Source organism: Dama dama, chromosome 5 (assembly GCF_033118175.1).
Source record: "Dama dama isolate Ldn47 chromosome 5, ASM3311817v1, whole genome shotgun sequence".
Taxonomy (NCBI): Eukaryota; Metazoa; Chordata; class Mammalia; order Artiodactyla; family Cervidae; genus Dama; species Dama dama.
The window spans coordinates 92,392,243-92,410,831 of NC_083685.1; the positions used below are offsets into that span (position 1 = coordinate 92,392,243).

At 50.3% G+C, this 18,589-nt stretch overlaps 1 protein-coding gene and 1 long non-coding RNA gene across 2 annotated transcripts in view; both read left to right on the top strand.

The window, feature by feature from the left end:
- VPS53 (VPS53 subunit of GARP complex) overlaps window positions 1–2,160 on the top strand; it is a 122,710-nt gene extending 120,550 nt beyond the window's left edge. Inside the window, exon 22 of the mRNA XM_061143030.1 lies at window positions 132–2,160. Coding sequence (XP_060999013.1) covers window positions 132–302 — 171 coding nt within the window. The 3' untranslated portion in view covers window positions 303–2,160. The remainder of the gene's footprint in view (window positions 1–131) is intronic.
- A 1,396-nt stretch (window positions 2,161–3,556) lies between these two features.
- LOC133055917 (uncharacterized) lies at window positions 3,557–15,632 on the top strand. The gene is made up of 3 exons (XR_009692713.1): window positions 3,557–3,693; window positions 4,982–5,180; window positions 14,200–15,632. It is a non-coding gene; the product is annotated as an uncharacterized LOC133055917 (long non-coding RNA).
- Window positions 15,633–18,589: the final 2,957 nt, after the last annotated feature.

Below are 18,589 nucleotides of genomic sequence, written 5' to 3' on the forward strand. Positions count from 1 at the left end.
GCTACTACGCAGGGCTGATATCTCCCCTGGAGAAAATGCTAATCCTCAGCCCAGTGAATACCAGATACTGCACTTGCCCTTGTGTCCTTGGGGGCCAGACCTGCCATCACCCTCCTTTGTCTCCACCTCAGGGGCTGAAGCGGAGCGAGCAGAGCAGCATGCTGGAGCTCTTCCGCCAGAGGCTCCCTGCCCCGCCCTCAGGGCCTGAAGGCTCCAGCTCCCTGTCCCTCCTGGCTCCAACTCCAGAACAGGAGTCCTCGCGCATCCGCAAACTGGAGAAACTGATTAAAAAGAGACTGTAGGAGCGCCCAGGGGGCGCTTTTCCCCCTGGCTGGTGAGCCACCCGCAACCCGGATCCCCGGACGCCCCTCACATCTCCTGTGCTCCCTGGACCCTCAGATCATCAGTCTTGAAACTTCCTGGGATGTTTGGGTCATTCCTGGGTCGCTCCCATGCCTTGTCTTAATTCCTGCCCTAATGGGAGAAGCCAAGTAAGGACTGGAGCAATCTCTGATTCCTGTAGCAGAGGCCACATGGGGTGAGGAAGGTTCCCTGCCTTCACTGGCTGTTCCCTGGCTGCTCCCGACTGGTCCAGTCCTCACTGACTCAGCAGCCTCGCCCGCACAGTCCCACCCTCTGTGACTGTGGCCCTGCTCTGGCCTAGCACTGTGGGCCAGAGAGCCGGGCTCTCACCGCTTCCTCCACCTGCAGCTGTTGGAGGTGCCCTCTGCAGCCCGACCCCTAAGAGATGTCCCTTGGGCTTGGCTCTAGGGCTCCAGTGATGAAACGGCAGAGATAGACATGGCGGAAGAGAGAGGTGTGGCCTTTAGCTGAGCCCTATGAAGAAAGGATGGCTAAGTAAGAAAAGTGCAAGGGGACTTCCCTGGTGGTCCAGTGGTTAAGACTCTGAGCTTTCAGTGCAGGGAGTGTAGGTTCGATCCCTAGTCGGGGAACTGAGATCCCACATGCCACGTGACCAAATAAGAAAATAAAATAGAGGGAAGTAAACCTTGCAACCAAAAAAAGAGAAATGCAGGAAGAGTAGGGAGGAGTACAGTGGGTTACCCGGGCAGCTCGGTCAATAGATTTCCCTCTGCCCAGACAGCCATGGTGTTGTGGGAAAGTTATCCAGCCCATGCTAATTGAGGTTAACGTTCTCTTCTCACTCCTGAAAGGAGGGGTGACGGGCCCATCTCCAGGCAGCCACTTTAGCCGTCTGTCATCAGCCTAGGAAGCTGGAAACGCCAGTGGACTCCCACACCTGGTTCTTGTCACTCTTGGTGTTTACAGATCCACACTTCTTTCTGTGGTTCATTCACAAGGATTCACTTTCTGGACATCTCCATAATGGCATTGAGATGTCAAGGCACTGTTTCCCCTCCACCACCACCAGCCCCAGGTGGTCACAGCCAGAGAAGTTGCTTTCTTGATTTATTACACTGTCAGTAATCTCCAAGGAGCCAACAGATGTCAGTAGGAGTTACGTTAAGTGTCTTGTTGATGGGAGCTGAATGCCGTGTGTATGTCCTGTACAGACAGAGCCTGTTTCTCAGCTGGCGGTCTGCATCAGTATCACCTGAGACCCTTTTTATTTTCACAAGTACAAATGCCTGGAGGTTGTGAATCAGTCAGTCTGGAAGTCTGGAGTAGCGCCCAGCATACAGTTAAAAAGTTCCATTATGATTATAATATTTACTCCTTGTGAAGATCTGTTATAATAGGAACTTGCTTTATTGAAGATTTCCTATTGCACATTTTCACAAATGGGTATTTTTTTCTGACTGTAAACAAGTGTAATTACTGTACAGTTGAGCTGGTACCCAAACAGTAAAGATGTTTTTTTGCTCATAGCCAGCATCTTGAATTTTGAGTTTGTGTTGATGGAGGGACCATGGCAGAAATTATGCTGTCCCCATCCTGACTAGGATTCTCCTTTGTTTTGATGACTAAGCCCTAAACAGAAGATTTATTTATTATTGTCACTTTGAAATAATATATATAAAGGAGCCCTCATTGATCAAAACAGTAGCTAACAACTCTGCTATTCAGCTGAGTTAGATATTGTATTGGATCCTTCCCTCTACTTTCTCTAGACTTAAAGAAAACGTGGAAGTCACCTTATGTGGTTAAAATAAATATTGGTAATTTATAATTGATAAAGAGTTCTCTGCTGTCTTTACTATGGCAAGACTTCCAGATTGCTGGTTAGAGGTGCTCAGGCTGGAGAAAGTTCTGTTTGGATCATAACAGGGAAATAGGAACCACCACAGAAAGGGTATCTTGACCTCCAAACTCAGAATTGAAGCAACTATCACCACACCTCCCTCTCTTGAAGAACAAAGACCCAGTACCCAGGGCTTTGCCCATCCCACCAGAAAAGGGTGCTGACGTTCTCACACCTCAGGTGCCGCCTCGGTACAGACAGAGCAAGACCGAAAGTCGACTTCCGAGGACCGGTGTGACAGTGATGGGCAGGCAGGGTGAATGAGCAGGAGAAGTGGGGGATGTGATAGCAGCCCACCCTGAATTACTGTTGGACGAGGAACCCTAGTCCCCTGTTTATGGAACGCCCGGGAAAATGCCAGAAGTTCACAGCTGGAAATGAAATTCCTCTCAGTAGCAAGAAAAATCTCCAAAATAACCAGCTTGCTTGAGGCTGAAAGCAAGTGTTTCACACTTCTTGTCCCCTCCAAGTCAGATCGCTAAAAATAAAATGGTTAGGACTGCACTGGGCCATTTAAACAACAGCCCTGGAAACACATACACACGAGATGCTGGCATGCAGAAAGAGTACTGTGACATTTTATACAGTAAAGATAATTTTCCAGTCTCAAATTCCAATATATATCAAAATAGATAAGCCGCCCCTCACTTCCCCGGACCCTCAAGGTTCTGTTCTGTACCTTTGGGAGATACCAATCTGCTGAAAGTAAAGGGATTGCCTTTTTGTCTAAGTATCATTCCTTTTCCCCATCTGGAAGTGATTTCTTGGTGCATTATTGGAGCATAAAATATTACAGTTAATTAAAGCATTACTGGATGTCACTTGCTAGGATGTATTTCCTTACTGTTGACAGAAAACAGAACGGACTATAGTAAAAAATTAGCACGCCCAAGAAGCCTGGGCTCCCCTCTCAGCATCTGCCCTTCTCCCTGGTGAAGATGCACCCCTCTCGTGATGGCCTGAGGAAACAGGGCACAGAACCAGACTGTGATGCTCATGGGCAAGGTCCTGGCACATCCAGGGGTGGGGAAACCCTCTGTGAATAGGTATAAAGCATCCTGCTTCTGATTTGGAAGCCTCCTTGTACTCCGAATTCCTGTCCCATTGACTTGCCCTCCGCCTCACGGTTCCAATCTCAGCCTGCTTCATGTGACTGCCAGCGGCCGTCTGTCCTGGGCACAGTCAGTCCGTCCTGTTTCCTTAATAGCTGGGTGGACATTTTGCAGTGAACTTCTGAGGAAGTCTGATGTTCCCCCTCAGCCCTGGAAAATCTGTGGCAGTTCTTCCGTTAGGTTGGCTTTGAGATCGTTCCCTAGTTCCCATTCTTTTTTTCCACCAGCTCCCCACTTTTATAGGGTAGCCAGAAATCAGTCTGATGAGGAAAGAAACCTTTCTGTATAACCCACCCAGAAGAACATGGCCAGATGACTGACCTGCCAGATTCTCTTCCTTCTTGCCTGCATAAGCAGGTAAGCAGTGGCACGTGAAGAATGTCCATCTGAAACAAAAGCCACGACCTTCCTGGTGGCCCAGTGGTTAAGACTCCTCCTTTCAATACGTGGGAGGGGGCGGCGGGCAGTGGAGGTGGGGGAAGAGGTGGGTTTGATTCCTGGTGGAGGAGCTAAGATCCCAGATGCCTTGAGGCCAAAACACTGAAACATAAAACAGAAGCAACATTGTAACAAATTCAAGACTTTTTTTTTTTTTAAAGCAGTTTTTAGTATCTGTGAACAGGGGTATAATTAACAGTGTGGTGAAGGTCACAAAACAGCCGGCTGCACTAGCACCCTCTGTCAGCCACAAGGCTGTGTGAAATGTGACCTCCTCGTTGTCACTCACCAGGCCTGGACCCCAAGTGGCTGACCTGACCGAATAGCAGGTGGCCATAGAGTTTGCTAAGTCCCTGGGCTCACTGTGCCCCCGGGCGCAGGCCGCATCTGCAGCAAGCGCCAGAATGGCAAGCCTTTGCCTTTTTAGGTCCTGCTGGTGAGATCCGACTTACTCAAGAATTTTAAAAGGCTCTCCATGCTCTGTTCCCCTTGCCCTGGCAGCTGCTGTTTCCGTAGCATTTAGGGATAAACCTGCAGACGCCGAGAGAAGGAACTTCCTCCCTCCCGGGTGGTGTTGGCTGGGCTGCCTGTTATGGAAAATGTGGCAAGTTACCTCCAAATGCAAATCAAAAGGGTTGCCAAAGGCTTCCATCCAAAGAGCTGTCTTTAGATATGGTGTCCGGTGTCCACAGAAACTCATTTCAACTGGCCATTCCTGGCAGGGACAAAATTCCTGCCTACACTTCTTTTTTTTTTTTTTTGACCTTCAATGCCCAAAAATCTCTAAGCAAGATTATCTTGGGACGGGCAGACCTAACAGGGAAGCCAGAAATTCACCAGCTCTTTGGATGTCTTCACAGTCACCTTTCAAAAGATGTTCAGACCTTTCCCAAGGCCAGGGGAATCCCTGTAACCAGGCCCTCTCAATTCCCTTGGGGGCTACAGATAACAGAGAATGCTGGGCAATAGAGTGATAGGAAAACCTGTAAATGCTTTGTCCCCTAAGAATGTTTATCACTCTGTCTGAGAGCTCTGGTAGTCTCTGCTCAGTGATCAAATGGAATTTGCACAATGGCCATGACCCAGGGCCGCCTCCTGTTTGGGGTAATTTTTCAACACATAGGAAATTAAGAACAGCTTCTTGATAAAACTTCCCTTTGCTTCTGGGGCCAAGAAAAGTATTTACCAAGTGGGCTGCAATTTTCAGGGCCACCAGGTGAAACAGTAGAGAGAAACTCCATCTTCTTCTGCTCACTTGCTCTGTGAGGATGGAAAAGGAAGGCCCTTCTCAGGCAGAGGGGAAGCGCATCGCCTGCTGAAGAGACCACTTTCCACAGAAATCTGCACAGACCGCAGTCCTGTGATTGGGCCACCTGGAGAGGCCAGTGAAACGCTTTAGCAGGCAAGTGGAAAAGTAGCCAATGTTGTGTAAAGAAAACATGAGCTCACGCACATATACACGCACACATACACACGCACACACACACCCCAACCGCATCACACACACACGCACACACACACACCCAACCTCACACACACACACACACCCCCCAACCTCATACACACACACACACATGTGCACACACACACCCCAACCTCATACACACACACACCAACCTCATACATACACACACACATACCCAACATCATCTCACACACACACACACACCCCCCAGCCGCATCACACACACACACACCCCAACTGCATCACACACACACACACACACACACACACCCCAACCTCATACACACACACACACACACGCACACACACACACCCCAACCTCACACACACACACACCAACCTCATACATACACACACATACCCACACCCCAACATCATCACACACACACACACACCCCAACCTCATCACACACACACACACACACACACACACACACCTCAACCTCATCACACACACACACACACACCCCAACCTCATACATACACACACACCCCAACCTCATACACACACACACCCCCCCCAACCTCATCACACACACACCCCCCCCAACCTCATACACACACACACACCCCAACCTCATCACACACACACACACACACCAACCTCATCACACACACACACACACACACACACACACACACCCTAACCTCATACACACACACACACACCCCAACCTCATACACACACACACACCCCAACCTCATCACACACACACCCCAATCTCGTCACACACACACACACACACACACACACACACCCCAATCTCATCACACACACACACACCCTAACCTCATACATACACACACACACACACACACACCCCAACCTCATACACACACACACACACACACACACACCCCAGCCTCATACACACACACACACACACACCCCAGCCTCATACCCATTCCCTGCTGCAGCCCTGACACTGCTCTCAACCAGTCCCAAGTGGTGGCCCCTCAGCTGACTGGCTGGCTCTGTCATCCCAGGAGGGCACTGATGGGCCATATGGTCCTAGTTGATGTAGCCCAGGGCTTTGGGTGCAGCCTGGCTACTGTTTGGCACACAAATAATATCTGGTTGTGAGTGGAGCTGAGAGATCCAGGCCCTTCAGGGCTACTGGGTATCGAGGGAACTGAGTATTTAGTGCCTCCTGGTTAGTTTAGAGACCTCATTGGATCTAAAAACCCCTGTTAAGTGGGCATGATTTATGGATATGGACCTGGCGTCCTGGGGAGCAAATGACGTGCCTAAGGCTGTAAGACTCCTGAAGAGGCAGAGCCAGGATTCAGCTCAAGTCTCATTCCATCACCAGGCTCTGTGCACTACCCCAGTGCTTTTCACATGTGTGAGACCCGACTTTACATAGGACTCTCACTCTGTAAACAGATAAAGTGTTTTATTAATGTATTTGTGAGTTCAGATATCTTTCAAAGCAAATCTGTGAGAACACTGATATTACTTCAGTTAAATAGAAAGCATTTCAAAGCTAAGGTTAGGGGTGGCAATTTATCCATAACCGTAACTTTGAAATGCTTTCTATTTAACCCTCCCTGGGGACGCAAAGAGTCAGCCATGACTTGCACACACTGACAATTTATATGCATCAACCCCAGCATCCAGTTTATTTCTCTGTTTCACTTTGGGTTGCACAGAATAGAGAAATCTTGATTTAATCCAGCTAACAATTTACAAACAGTTTGTATCAGTTTTTGTTTGTTTGTTCTCTTAAACGTCTTCACTGTATTTGTTACAATAGTGCTTCTCTCATATATTTTGGTTTTTTGGCCAGTTACATTTATACCAGTAACACATTTGAGGATATGTGTTATTACAGTTTAGAATGTTTTGTCATTAGAATAGGCTTCAAGTATGAATTTCTAAAGGGAAGTTAGAATCAAAGCGTCGTGTGGAACTCCTTGGCCCCTCAAAACGTCTCAAGAATTCCAGGTTCCCCGGAAGTCAATTGGAAGCTGCAGGCCCTCATCAGGGCTGCCGTGTGAAGGGGAGGGGCCGTACCTTTCACCTGAAGTCCGCCACCCACTCACCAACACCCTGAACTGTCACCCAGATCCTGTTTGAGTCTCGCTGGAGGCCACCACCTGGATTGAGCCTTGCTGCCCTTAGAAGTCGGACATCAGAGAGCAAGGCACCCCTGGTGCAAGGCAGCTGTGTTCTGAGAAGAAAGCTGTGCAACCGAAACTGGGAGGAGGGGGCTTGGGCAACACTTCAAAGGAAGCCTGTCCTTCTCGGGAAACGCCCACAGCCCCAGATCTCACACCTGAGGCCTTGCACGTCTGTGCACACAGTGGTTCCCCACCCTCTCAGGACTTGAAATACAGAAATGGTGACACGTGGGACTCCCCTGGCCTCACCAGGGGCTCTTGGGGCCGGATCGATGGGCTTCAGGGTTGGGTGGTATGTAGGTTTATCTGCTTTTAGAACTTCGGTCAGATCTCCTCATGTGACAGTTGGGAATATGAGGCCTCAGGAGTTCCAGTCAGAAACTTGGGCCCCACTATGCAAGAGGGCTGGCAACATGCAAGCCACCCTTGTTGTACCCACTTTCCATTGGCTGCTCCTCTCCGCCTGGTCATCCTTCCCTGGAGGCCCCACCCCCGTCCCTTCCACCCCACCCCAACTCCCACCAGCTTCCTCAGAGCTTGTCCTCGTTTCCATTCTGCCTGCAGAAGTGAACAGAGGTATCATGCTTTCCTTGATCCCGCCACCCCCTAAGCAACCCCATGCTGCTTCTCTTGTGGTCTTTGTTACCATTTCCGGCAAGAGGTTACAGCCACCACCTCCATCCTCTATAGGCATGCCTCTTATTCAGCATCCATCTCAACTACTTCCCAGAAACTTCTCTGGAAGGACAATCTTCTTGTCACACTTTCATCCTCTTTGCCCCCTCGGTTGATTTGGTGAGTCCTCCCCACCCCTGGGGTCCTCCCCTCCCTCCTTCCACACCTGGCTTTCCTGGCTCCCATCAAACATCTCGGTCTCCATCACTGACTCTTCTCTCCTTCCAAATCTTGACTGCCTGTGTCAAGCCCCAAGGTCTTAGGCCCCCTGTGGTTTTCACTCCAGACTCCTTCAGAGAACTTTCCTGCCCATCACAGGCATAAACACCAGCTATGCCTTCTGAGATGTCTCAGATTTTTAGCCTTTGTCTGCCACTCCCTCCTCAGCTGACCCCATTCCACTTGCAGTTCCCACCATCAGTTCTGGGGAGCACCTCCAGGTCCACTCGCCTCCCTTCCTGCAATTCCCCATCTCTAACGGGGACCACCTTCCCTTCCCAGTTCCTCAATCTCAAGGCCTTAGAGTCAGGCACCCTTTTATTATTCAGTGGCACTAAATCATGTCCAACTCTTTGTGACCCCATGGACTGCAGCACGCCAGACTTTCCTGTCCTTCATCATCTCCCAGAGTTTGCTCAAATCTCATGTCCACTGAGTTGGTGATGCCATCCAACTGTCTCATCCTCTGTCTCCTCCTTCTCCTCCTGCCTTGACAACTCTTTGTCAATCAATATGGTTAGTTAATCTGAAAAAATTTATTTTTCTAAATGATTATACAAACTCCAGTCCAGGAAACCAAGAGAAATCTCAGTTGCCCCAGCAAATCAAGCCTCTCAGTCCCTGTCAGGCCTGGCAGGTTTCTGCACAGAGAAGCCCTTCTCCGTGGCCTCCTGGCCAGGCTCACCAAGTTCCTGTTTGTTCTGAGAGTCTGAGAAGGAGCTGGTTCACTCCCCTGGGCCTCCTCTCATTCATGACCACTAACCCTGATGATTCTCGGTGTTTCTATGCTCCCAGTTTCTATACTGATGCTATAGAAATAATAGCTTAAAGAAACAGCATAGGTTTCTTCACCTTGTAAAATATTGCAATAGTAATATTTATTTTTAAAGTACACAATATGAGTATTCATGTTAATAAGTTTAAACAGTATAGAAATATATATATCAAAGATCCTACCCTCCTTCCAGACTTTTTCTATGTTTATACCATGGGGGAAGGGCACTTTGCAAACAAAATTAATATGAACCATATTTACATATTTTTCTACAGCTAAACAAGGAATCTTGGCCATCTTTTCCCTCAGCATGTATAGAGCTGCTCATTCTTTTTAAGGCTACATGGTGTTTTATAGTTGAGATACATCATCATTCCTTAGCCATTCTCCTATCAGTATACAAAGAGGTTTCTGTTGTTTGGCAGTGAGAAGCACATCACCAGTGAAAATCTATCTGTAAGTATCTTTGCTTACATGTGCTCGCCTTTTTGTAGGCTACTGTCCTAAAATCGTTCAATTCCCAATTTAGAAAATGAAAGGGCACACACATTTGAAGCGTTGCTAGCTCTTACCACAATGTCCTCTACAAAGATGGTTTTGCTGCACACTCTCATAGACCGCGTGTACATGTGTAATCTCCACATCCTAACGCGCCCTAGGTGTTTTTTCCTGCTTGATCTAGAGGATGTAGTTGCAGCTCTATCTGTAGAAACCCAGCAAGCCTGAGTTCCCCTTTGGTTTTCATTGCACAAAACCAAATGTGAGCCAACCAGTGCTGTGTCTTGCTGCAAGAGAACTTGCTGATTGAGCAAAAGCGCCGCACCTTCCCTCCTGGTCAGGGCTCCCTTCCCTCCTGGTCAGGGAGGACACGCTTTGTCAGTTTGCTTTCGGAAGCAGTGGTCATCCTTTGTATATGTACAGAGGTGATAGTTTGATATGCAGTTGAGAGTCCTTTCTATTCTTCATCTCTGCCCTTTCCCCAGGCTCCATCAGGGCTCCCTATATGTGCTGTTTTCTGGCCCTGATGCTATAGAGATAGTAGCTTAAATTCTTAGCTTCTGAACTCCTGTAGAAACTTTGTCAGTAGAGGAGAAAGTCTTGGAAGTCACGAGTAACAAGAATTGTTGGAATGGTGTTTTGCTTTGTTTCTGATCTTTATCCTGAAAGTGGACCTTTAACATTTTGAGAGCCAAAATGCTGGAGGACTTTGCATACAGTCCACACCATCAGCATAGGGACAGTGCATCTTGATGTAAACATTCTTTTTTTCATTAAAAAGAAAAAAGAAGTGGGGGGATTTTTGACCAGCAGGTATCAATAGGAAAGGACAAACTAGAGGGATATGACTTGGTTTCAAGGCTGGAAGGTCCTGGAGAAGAAATATAGAATCTCACCACTCTGGACTGAGCCCCAGGATAAGAGAAACCCCCCTAAGTCTGAGGGAAATCCTGATGTAGAAGCCCTTGCCTGGCTTCCAGCTATTAACCTGGGAGACTACAGTCCCCATAGACACGTAAGTATTCAACAAGACACCTGAGGAGGAGAAATAATATCTGAGAGTTTTGTCCAGCCAGATGGACCCAAGGGCAACACATCTTAGAGCCCCTCGCACCCCATCACGGGGGGGGTGGTGATGGCTTCCAAACTCCCTGAGTCCTCAGAAGTAATGAAAGGCCAGCTGGCTGGAAGGAACTTCAGGCTGGGATACCTAGGGTGTAGATTCACGAACACAAAAAGCAGAGGGTGGCAGTCCATGGCCAAGCAGAACCAATTTCTCCTCTGTAGAGGCCAGAGAGGTAGGAAGATTACCGTGAACCAGGCTCTCACCACCAGCAACCCCATCCTTCCTGCTATGATGTTATGAAAGCCTTCCCAGATGCCACCAGGCAAAAGGGAAGAGAGAAAGTAGTAATTACCCAAGAGCCACTGGTCATTTCCCCGGAGATAAGAACTATACTGTGAGCAAGACACTTTTCCAGGCTTGAGAGAAACTGGGGCCTTAGGAGTTAAATAGAGCACAGAGCATTCACCTTCTGTATGCCAGGGTGTCATCACAAAACGATATCCATGACAAGTGCGGAAGGAGAAGAAACAGTTTGTCGCCGCGTGTTTGGCACGCATTTCCAGCCAGGAGCACAGCTGGACTAAACGAGCCACCCTAACCCTCACTTCCCTTTGTCACCAGTGTGACATCTTTACAGGATGCATGTCCAGGATTGGAGCTAATTGGCTCCAGAAGGGATTGAACTCGGGGCCCTTGTCAAGTCTGCAGTAATCTCCTCTCAGTGAATGGAAGCCAGGGAGAAAGATGTCCAGGTGCTCAGAGACCTCACGACAGGGCCTTGGTGCTCATCTCCTTCTTTCTTTGCCTGCCTGGTCCTTATCTGATGCTTTTATATCAGCATAGGTGTCACTCCCTCCAGACTTCCTCCCCCAAGCCTCCTCTCCTTCTCTCCCCCAGGCTGGTGATGCCCTCCTTGTGCTCCCACACTCTGCCTCACACACAGTAGGCCCTTGGCAGATGCTGGTTGAATGAATGGGTCTAGTGGGAGTGCACACACAAACCCCAAAACTCTTACCCAGAGCAGATATTGCTAAGAGCTCTCAGCCTTGGGAGTAGAGGTGAAACAGTTTCTGTGGGGCAAGACTAGGGTATCTGCTGATAAACAATCTTCCAGTGAGGAACACAAAAGCCAGATTCCTTAATATTTGTGTGTGATGGAAGGCCCACGCGAAGCTCGTATTAACTGCTCTTTTTATTACAAGCGTGTAGAACAGATAGGGATTGTGACCTGTCTTAGGGTTTATAAGATGTTAATGCCTGACATTATAGAGACTTCTGCTTCTAACACAGCCTTCTAAAGCAGAAGGTCCTTTCTCAGATGGCAGACAGCCTTGATGCTAAAAATAGGCATCCCTGGAAGTAACAGTCTAACCTTTCAGTCTTTGAGAAGCAAGGTGTTGAGATGGGGGTCAGGTGATGTTTGATGGGCATCTGGTGGGGCAGGGCGCTAGCTGGGACTGAAGTCGAGTAGCCCCATCATTCTCAGGTCAAGATGCTCTCTTTGCATGTGGAACCAGGGAGTCTCTTAGAGAAATCCGAAGAGAAGGGGCCAGAAGGGTAAGCCAAGCTCAGGGGAGAGGGATTTGGATCCAAACTGGGTTTTTGTTTGCTGGCTTGTTTTACTGTTTGTCTCTTGGTGCAGCCCCTGCGTGGTTCAAGCTGAGACCTAGGGCGGGAGGCAGACGTAAAGGAAGCCGTGCTGTATCAGGACCACCCTATAAATGTAACTAGAAGAAGCGGGAGGCCCTTAGCTGCAGATCACAGCACAGCTCCAGCACCTCCGAGCCACGGAGCCCTCCCCCACCACCAGCATAGGGAGCATCGCCCAGGGCTTTGGTACCCACAGCAGTGATGGCTTGGCCGCAGCCTCTAAGTACCTGGTGGAGCTGATGGTAGTCCTGTTGGAGGGCACTGTCACCCAAATTAGCAGAACCAGAGGCTGGGGCAGTGGGTTCGGGAAAAGAAAAAGAAAATTAATAGCAGGCATCCTGTGTGTATGACCAGATTTATTTAGCAGCATATGAGAGACACCTTCAGAAATTTCCAGAAAGGCTTATTACTGGTTGGAGTCATCCTGCAGAAGTACAAGGCAAGAGTTGATAAAAATCCAGTTAATCATCAACTGATACAACCTGGAAAACATGAGATGCATGAAATTTTTCTTTGGTGCTTCTCCGCTCACCTCAAGTTCTTTATTTGCTGCTGCTGCCAAGTCACTTCAGTTGTGTCCGTGTCCGACTCTGTGCGACCCCATAGACAGCAGCCCCCCAGGCTCCCCCGTCCCTGGGATTCTCCAGGCAAGAATACTCAGTGGGTTGCCATTTCCTTCTCCAATGCATGAAAGTGAAAAGTGAAAGTGAAGTCGCTCAGCCATGTCCGACTCTTCCTGACCCATGGACTGCAGCCTACTAGGCTGCTCCTCCATGGGATTTTGCAGGCAAGAGTACTGGAGTGGGGTGCCATTGCCTTGTCCAAGTTCTTTCTTTACCCCTGGCGAATTTTCAGGAGAGACTCGAAACTGAAAAACATTTCTTCAAAGGCATGTAATTGCCTTTGGTGAGTCTCAGGAGTTCCCAGCAGTACAGAGCTGCAAACCACAGCTGCCTTCACGGCTGTGTATTCTGCTTTGAGTCTAGGGGGTGGAGAGGAATGCGCTTAGGGGCACTGGCTCAGGGGAGCCAATTGCACCCCCTTCCTGGGGCTCCCACTCACCATCCTTCCCCACGTAGCCCTGCAGATCCTAATCCCCCAGAGGTCCTGAACACCCCGGAGTCTGGAGGCTGCCTTTGGAGAGTGGCCGAGCAGACTGGCCATTTATGGCCTGCACACCCTTCTATAGCGCCCTTCAGTTGAGGAACCAAGGGTCTTAACTTCAGTGGCTCAACGAAGGGCTATTTTTCTGGGCTGCGAGTCCTTGTCCAGTGTGAATAAGCAGAACAGAGCCAAGAGTGCAAGTGTATTGATGCCATTCCAACAAGTCCATGTGCCCCAGCTCTTTTCAAAATTCCATCTGAGTTTTTTTTTTTTTTTTAATCCCATCTGGGTTTTATTTTGCAGAGGCCACAGCCCTTTTTCTGTGTAACTAGGGAGCATTTGGGAGACTAGCTCTCAGCTTACAAATAGGAGGCCTCGAGGGTGGAGCCTGTATTTGACTGGGGTCCCCAGGTCCCCCACTCATGGGTCAGTGGCCTGACTCCGCCCCAAGCTGCATTTGGTTGTCTGGGTGAGCATTGCCACGTGGGCTGGGCCAGGCACCACCTCCCCACCTGACCTGGTGGTCTCACACGTGAGAGGTCAGAAAAGGAGCCAGCCTGTTTCCGCAGGCACACTTCTCTCTGCAGTTGCCAAGCTCTGGCACCCTTGACCGCTGTCTGTTTCAGGCCACCTTTGTGAGTCCCAGGGGCACAGAGGTATGAACCGGCCTCACCAACGTGTGTGCACAGATGCCTATGGGTTTGGGTTGTGTCAGTACATCTTTTTAATTCAGTTCCTTTCTGTATTGAGTATGGCAGGTCCCTGTCAATGCTCTCTGAAACCAGTAATCTTAATTTTTTTTAAATGTTCTTTATTATTGGTAGTTTTTTTTTTTTTGGCTGCAGGCAGAACTTCCCTGACCAAGGATCGAACCCATGCCTCCTGAAGTGGAAGTGTGGAGTCTTAACCACTGGACCACCAGGGAAGTCCCCCCAAACCTTAATCTTAAAATACTTAAGGAAAAAAAATACTTAAGGAAACAAAATAAAGTCTGATTTTTTAAGTGTTTTGGTTGACATGGGTTGACATGGCAAGGGGAGACCGGGCTCAGTACTAAGGCAAAGCCATTGCAGCGTGAATCCTGGAGCCCAGAGACCCAGGGGGCTGGGCCTGCAAGGTGCCTGGGCTCCGAAGCCTGTGCCAGCATGCTGGAGCCCGCAGTGTTTTTTAATCTGCTGTCTGGCTGGGTTTACTGAAGACAAGCTGTTCCAAAAACAATAAGCAGCAGCCATTGTGGGGGTCCCGCTCTTGTCTGACTCAACTCCCATTCGGGCATTAGCTTACTTTGGTGGAGAAAAAGGGAAAATGCAGGACTGGCATTCACTGTGACTTGGCTTTGTTCCTCAGACCCTGTAGGGAGAGGCGCCAGGCCAGGAGCCAAGTCCTACGAGGACACCGGTCTGTGTGATCGAGGCGGGGGCGACGGCCGCTCTGAAAGGACAGCTTTGAGAAGAGGCCACTCTTTAAGCAGGGTCCATGCTGTCATTTTGTAAAACTGACCCCTGATTTCTAGGTGCAGCCCAGATGCTTCTCAAAAGAAGGCCTGTCTTTGAAACTGGACCAGAAGGGGGTAAAGTGGAATCTGTTGTCTTTCCCAAGCTTTGATTAGAGATTTTTTTTTAACTTTTTATTATATATCATATGTCAGAATGTGGCTGGTTAACAATGTTGTGATAATTTCAGGGGCACAGAAAAGGGACTCAGCCATACATATACATGAACTGTAGTGCTGGCAAAGACTCTTGAGAGTCCTTTGAACTGCATGGAGATCAAACCAGTCCATCCTAAAGGAAATCAGTCCTGAAGGTTCATTGGAAGGACTGATGCTAAAGCTGAAACTCCAATACTTTGGCCACCTGATGCAAAGAACTGACTCATTGGAAAAGACCCTGATGCTGGGAAAGATTGAAGGCAAGAGGAGAAGGGGACAACAGAGGATGAGATGGTTTGATGGTGTCACCAACTCGATGGACATGAGTTTGAGCAAGCTCTGGGAATTGGTGAAGGACAAGGAAGCCTGGTGTGCTGCAGTCCATGGAGTCACAAAGAGTCAGACACAACTGAGTGACTGAACTGAACTGATTCTCCCCCAAACTCCCCTCCCATCCAGGCTGCCACATAACATTGAGCAGAGTTCCTTGTGCTATACAGTAGGTCCCCATTGGTTATCCATTTAAAATATAGCTGTGTGTACATGTCGATCCCAAACTGCCTAACTATCCCTTCCCCCCTGGTTGATTAGAGTTTTGTTCTGTTTAAGAAACATCCTTTGGAAAATAATCTGGCATAAGATGGAGGCCAGTGATGAGCCCAGGGCTTGGGGCTCTTCCAGAGGACTACAGCAGATTGCAGTGTGGACTCCTGGTTCAGGAAGCATAGCCAGCTTACAGGGTCTGCACTACATGGCTCCCACGAGGTTACAAAACAAGCTCCCTCCCTGCTCTCCCACCCAGGGGGACTCATGGGCAGGTTGAACTCGGATGGTTCCTGTTGTAAGACCCGCTCTGCTCATCCACCAGGATTGCTGTGAGTTCACACAGAGGAGGGTGCAGGCAGGATGCCTGGGCCCAGCCAGGCTTGTGCCCTCCACATTCTCCTCTGTGCCCAAGCAGTTTTCAGCCAGATCCAGCTTGTCTTTGAGCTCTCAGAAGACAGTCTGGACAGGGGAGGACAAACCCGGGGTCCCAGCTGTCTTTTAGTTGGTTCAACAGGGTTCTGGGAGCCATGGAGGGGAAGACTTCAGTGGATCTTACTGGGGGATGGGCACCTGAGTGGTCCAGGGGAATCTGTAACAGGACCAGAGCTCCACCTCTGTTTCTCCATCAGTGTCAGGTCTGCGGGCCGAATTCCTCTTCAAGCCCTTCTGGTTTCCTGTGTGTGCATCAGTGCTGAGCTCCTCTATAGGAAAGGAGTCCAGGGTATGCAATCATCTTACACTTTGGGAGCATCTTGGCAAGTGTCCTGTGAGGACATCCAAGTGAGGATGTCCTGATCTCTCTGAAAGCCAAGATGTCCCCCTGGAGTTGGGGAGAGCTTGTCTTGGGGATCAGACAGAACTCTCCTAGGCTGGAACATAAGACATAGATGCTTCCTGGGTCCAGCCCGATGGCCGAGATGCCCATGTGAAGTCCTGGGCCAGCTGCTTGATGACTCAAATGCCAAGGAAGAAGGGTTGCCTCCAGTGTGTCTCCTTGATCTGCCAGGACCCTCTGAAGCTCACAACTTCACATTCCCTTCCTCACTTTGGCATCTTTGATGTCTCTGGATCATCGTCAGAATGTGAGTAATCTAAGCCCTTCACAATTCCGCTCTGAAGGTGGTGATGTGGGGCTTCCCCTAGACTCCAGGTTTTAGTAGGTCCAGGTTGAGATCCCTCCCAAGACAACCCACAACAATTCAGGCTTTGATGGAGTCAGAGGCTACACTGGCTGAGCACGCTGACCTTGCTCGGTCTCATCCTCTTCTTCCACACTGATGATCTTGAAGGCCACCACCAGCTTGGAACAGTTGCCATCTTTCTGGACACTTTCTCCCACCTGGTCAGATTTAGGGAAGAGTTCTCAGGATCTATTAATACCTGGGCACACTGGTGGACAAACTCCCTCTAGGGTGCTAGTCCTCCCACTCCAGCAGACCACCCACCTTTCCACACCCCCGGGAAGCTCTTAGATTCCTCCTGTGATGCCCCAGGTTGGGCGGCAGCCTGGGATATGCAGACAGTGAGGTCAACAGGGGTAGAGAAGTGTAGCCACACAGTTGGCCCAACCTCTAAGACCCACTGCTTACAGTATATCCTGGCACAAACCATTGGCCCTTGATTTTGTAATCTATTCCCACAGGTCCTACAAGAGCAACCTCCCAGCACTCAGGCATGCACCAGGTTTTGTTCTCTGCGGAAGGGCTCCTCCTGGGCTTCCTGGTCACAGCAAGCTGCTTTGTACCAGCTCTGTGACTTGGGGCAAGTCAAGTTCCTTCTCTGTTTCCTAACCTGAAAGTGATGGGTGAGAATAGGAGGTTTGAACCATTTCCAGCAGATCACAAACATCTGCCTGCTCTGAACTTGGACTTCACCAGGTCCCAAGCAGGACAAGGATCCTCTGTCTGCTTTTGCAAGGACACAGACTGAGCTGCCATGGAGAGCTGTGCACGGCGCCCACCTCTCATGGAGCCAGGGAAGTCCCTAGCCCAGGGTATTGCTCCTCTTTAGAGCTGGCCCCTGCCAGCTAGGTCTGGTCACAGCTCCAGCTTGAGGCCCTAGCGGAGCACCCATCAAAAACCCCCAGGGGAGGGTGGCTGGTGGTGGTGGTGGGGGTACTTACCAATAATCAGGGTGGTCTCTGTGAGAAACAGTACTCGAATTTTCTAGTGCTTTTAGATATGAGAACAGCCCAGTTCTACAGTTGGGCAGCTGTTGCAATGAGTTCCCACTCAGGTAGGATTTCTCTGTCAAACTAAGGAGGAAGGGCAAGTAGCCCGTCTGAAAAGCTGTGACCACCACCATCCCCCGCCCCTCCCCGTCCCATGGAGGGAGCCCTTCAGACAGCTGATGGAGAGCGGGTTGAGCCTCTCATCTAATTCGAGGGCTGCTCTGCACCCACGCTGAATTTCCCTGCTCGCTGTGGCCACGACCTGTTACGCTGAGCACCAAGGCCGGGGCGTGATGCGTTCCCCCGCCCACCCCGAGTCCCCTTGAGGATAAACGGAGTAGGCGCTCTTTTCCCCCCGGGGCAGAAATGAGAGCCAGAGACAGCCTGAGAGGCCGCCCGGCTGAGCCAAGAGGCGGCTGGAACCATACGAAGCGCATTAACTATTAATAATTTCCAGTTGTTTGCTCGCTGGGTTCGGCCGGCTCCCCAGGCCTCTGCGAGCCGGAGCGCTCCTCTGCCTTCCCCTCGACGCCTAGGGCTCGAGATTCTAGCGTCCGCCGGCCCGGCTGGCCCAGGCCAAGGGGACAAAGCGCCCCCGGGCCTGGTGTGAGCCGGGTATCGTGTCCGCCTGCGGCGGGACGGACGGCCGGTGGGGCGGGGGTCCCGGGCCGGCGCCCCCAGAGCCTGGGATCGGCCGCTCGCGGCGGGCTGAACGGCCAGGCGGAGGGCAGCGCGGGCGGCGCACGGCAGAAGCGCAGCGGCCCCTGGCGCCCGGCTTGGCGGCTCCGCCACCGCGGGCGGGTCGGGCCCGGGCGAGGCGGGGCGGGGCTGGGGGCGGGCCCGGGAGCGCGGCGGCCGGCGGACCCGGACGG